Source organism: Oncorhynchus tshawytscha, linkage group LG08 (genome assembly GCF_018296145.1).
Source record: "Oncorhynchus tshawytscha isolate Ot180627B linkage group LG08, Otsh_v2.0, whole genome shotgun sequence".
Lineage (NCBI taxonomy): Eukaryota > Metazoa > Chordata > Actinopteri > Salmoniformes > Salmonidae > Oncorhynchus > Oncorhynchus tshawytscha.
The window spans coordinates 17,997,655-18,001,549 of record NC_056436.1 but is presented as its reverse complement, the minus strand read 5'-3'; the positions used below and the strand labels follow the sequence as shown (position 1 = coordinate 18,001,549).

Below are 3,895 nucleotides of genomic sequence, written 5' to 3'. Positions count from 1 at the left end.
GGCGTATGAAATGTATTTTGGCTATTTGTGGAACATTTCAAGTGCGTAATTATCAACAAGGAATGCCATGCTCGGCTGTCTTTCAAACCCTGCTTTCTAGCCGATCGAATGTTTACACACCTTTTATGAGGGTGAAAATAACTTTTTTGACTGGGCTGTTTGTCTCTGTAAAGACACAGAAGAATTGTGGACAGGGGATGTGTGACTACAGTGAGCGAAAATGAGCCAGGAAAATGAACACACAAAAGTGGGTGTGTTATACCGTCTTCGTAATAGGGGAAGATCTACACTCAGTTCACACTGCATTCAACATCTCTTCACTTCTTTTCTCTAGCCCTCCTGCAACATCCAGCCAATTACAGCACACCATTTCCTAGGATACATTTCCCCAAAACTTCAATCTGAGGAACTGCATGTTTACGATTTGTGGATTTCTACCATAATGTTGGGAACAGTGAAAATGGAAGGTCACGAAACACCAGATTGGAGCAGCTATTACAATGACGCACAAGAGGTATGTGTCTAGGTTTTCGATTTGGGTTATAGAATAAAGTGTTAACAGATTCCCAATTGTTCCGTTTTTGCAATGAATGTTTTCTAGCAAACTTCATTGAGTTAGTTTCCCTCAAATTGTTCAATTAAAGTCAGTGTTGTTTGGAATATTGGGCTGTTTTTGGTATAGATGTCACTAAATGCAACCTGATGTATATAAAGAACGAGTGCATGTTCGCCAGAGGGCCAAATGCTGACTTGAGATATTTGCAATTTACAATAAGTAAAAACCCATTACATCTGTTGGTAATGCAGTCCGATAATAAGTTAGGATTTGGAACTGAATATTTACCAGACATCATGGCATATGTTTTTCAAATCATACTATTCGGGAAAAAAGTTGCAGTCAGTGCATGGAATGTTAGAACTCCATTTGAATGAGTTTGTTTGACACAAACAGTAAGACGGCGTAATACACTTTCCTTGACCTCATTTTGTTTGTGCATAATAAGCTTACATAACATGTCAATTGAAATGTCTAATTATTATAACAAATAATTGCTTGATATGGCCTAATACAGTGGAACAATATCGAGTTCGAGATTCACAATAACTTGGACTGTTTTCATGCTGTTGTTTAAGAGGTTCTCAAAATGAATCCCATGTTTTCTTGTCAAATCGAATCAATTAAATACGTTTCGTTTCGAAATATTTTGTGTTAACCGTTATTAATTATGATTGGCTGTACATTAAACAGGCAATTTCAACAGAATATTTTTTTTAAACTCAAGCACTTTGAGTGTGTGGAAGACTAAAGCACTGTTGTGATCACATTTTATCTCATGTTATTCCAGGTATATTCACCCATGGCAAACAGCGGCATGAATGCAGGACTGGGTTCCATGAATAGTATGAACAGTTACATGAGTATGTCTACCAGTGGAAATATGACCTCCGGTTCTTTCAACATGTCCTACGCGAACCCCGGCCTGGGAGCCGGAATAAGCCCGGGTACAATGGCAGGGATGCCTCCGAGCACGTCCATGAATGGAATGTGCGGCGGGGTATCGTCAATGGGCACTGCCCTTAGCCCCTCGAACATGGGCGCAATGTCGGCTCAGCAGGCTTCCATGAACGCTCTGAATCCATACGCCAGCATGAGCCCTACAATGAGCCAAATGTCCTATAACCAGCCCAACCTGAACCGAGCAAGGGACAACAAGTCGTTCAGGAGAAGCTACCCGCACGCAAAGCCTCCGTATTCATACATATCCCTGATAACCATGGCCATTCAGCAAGCACCAAGCAAGATGCTCACGCTTAGCGAAATCTACCAATGGATAATGGACCTATTTCCATATTACAGACAGAACCAACAGAGGTGGCAGAACTCTATTCGCCATTCCTTGTCTTTTAATGATTGCTTCATCAAAGTGTCTAGATCACCGGATAAGCCAGGCAAAGGCTCATACTGGGCCCTGCACCCAGATTCTGGAAATATGTTCGAGAACGGTTGTTATCTCCGCAGACAAAAGCGCTTTAAATGCGAAAATAGAAAGCTATCTTCAAGTAAAGGAGACGGAAGGAAAGACCAGACTGGTTCTGGGTCACCTTCGAGCGACAACAGCAAGACTGGACATGTGGACCCCAACTCCCTCTCCACCTGCAACCAGTCCTCCAGCCCTCACATCATGGACCGCAGGAGCAGTAGCAGCGCCTCTGAACTAAAGAGCAGCGGGCCACCTCTCCACCCTGTGGCCAGCTCCGTCACGTCCCTGTCCTCTCTCCCTTTACCTCCGCACTCGATGGCGCACGAGTCCCAGCTGCACCTAAAAGGGGATCCCCATTACTCATTCAACCACCCCTTTTCAATAAATAATTTAATGTCATCTTCAGAGCAACAGCACAAACTGGACTTGAAAGCCTACGAGCAAGCTTTGCAATACTCCTCCTACGGCTCAAGTATGTCCTCCAGTCTACCCCTCGGCAGCGCGTCTATGGTAGGCAGAGCCATGGACCCATCCGCAATAGAGGCGTCATACTATCAAGGTGTGTATTCCAGACCGGTCCTCAACACTTCTTAGTCTCTTCTCATTTTTATAGTGCTCGACAAAAGGACAAACAGAAAACATTTATCTTATTTTTGCATGCACCTGGTGCATAAGGACTGTTACTTCAATGTATAAGAATATGTATGAGTAAAATACAGTAGTCCTGTAAAGTGTTTCCAATTGAATGATTGTATATCCAGCTGTAAATCATTGCTAGTGTATTTAAAACAATTTCGAGCTTGTAAAATAATGTTGTATTCCCAAAACTTGTAGTCCCCACAATTAATATGTCCATGTGTTACAATTTGCATGAATGAAGGTCAGTCAATAAGGTCTCGTGGAACGCGTGACGCAGGTGAAGCGCAAAACACCTGTCTGTTACAGATACAGCCTACTTTTTGAATGGATGTTGTCATTTTACGCATTGCTTTGGTTTCATTTGCTAAATATCTGACAAACATTTTTTAAGCAATCTTAAATTCCAAGTGGAAATGAATTATAAATAAAATGTTATTCTTTATAGGCTACAGCAAAATTCCAGTCTTTTTTGTGGTATTTTTCAAACCAGAAAATGGGTGATTATGTGCAGCTTAATGTCAGCGTTTTGTCTTTCTCTGTTTTTTTGATGTCTCTGCATGTGCTTAACTTATTTCTTGTTCATTTCCAAATAAAACAAATACGATTTATTCACTGATTGTTGTAATTTTTTACCTTAATTTGAAGCCGTGTCTGACGCGTAAAATATAGCCTACCACTCAATTACGCAACTGTTCCAACTTTATGCATATCCAAATAATTCAGGAACAATATTACGTTTAATTATGCCTTAAAAACATTACAATTGTAAAGGGAATGTACTAATTATAGGGCCTAGATCTTCAGTCGGTGGCATATAGCCAGCTTTATTGTTCAATCTTGTAAACTAATGCGTCATCTTACTATATCATGAATGTAACTCCATATGAAATGCGGGTTATAACCATTGATCAAAACCTCTAAAGTGCATAATATCCCCGTAAAGTTTAGAAACGCTAACTGTACCCTATTGATGGTCGCGCTTCGGTTGACGCACCGCAGGTTGTTGATCAATGAGCAACGCTAAAGCCAACTCTAACAGAAATACAGCCACAGAGCTTTACCTCATAAAGGATTCCGGCGTGTTGTAGATGGATTTTTAACAATCTCATGGAAAGGCCAAATCATCTTTTTGTGAACCGTAACCCTACATGATGCGGCTCGTGAACCTGAACAGATTTGACTTTGATCATGGTATTTTGTAGACACACATTTTGGCTGAGTAACCGTGAAACGTGTTTAATTATCATGTAATTGCCCCCCGATGCGCAAATAAC

The 3,895-nt window shown here is 41.0% G+C and overlaps 1 protein-coding gene across 1 annotated transcript; it reads left to right on the top strand.

Moving 5' to 3' along the window:
* Nucleotides 1-286: 286 nt before the first annotated feature.
* Nucleotides 287-3,230, top strand: LOC112256850 (hepatocyte nuclear factor 3-alpha). Its single transcript, XM_024430392.2, has 2 exons — nt 287-514; nt 1,347-3,230. The coding sequence occupies exons 1-2, from the start codon at nt 443-445 to the stop codon at nt 2,574-2,576; spliced, it is 1,302 nt and encodes a 433-aa protein (XP_024286160.1). The 5' UTR covers nt 287-442; the 3' UTR covers nt 2,577-3,230.
* The last annotated feature ends 665 nt before the right edge of the window (nt 3,231-3,895 follow it).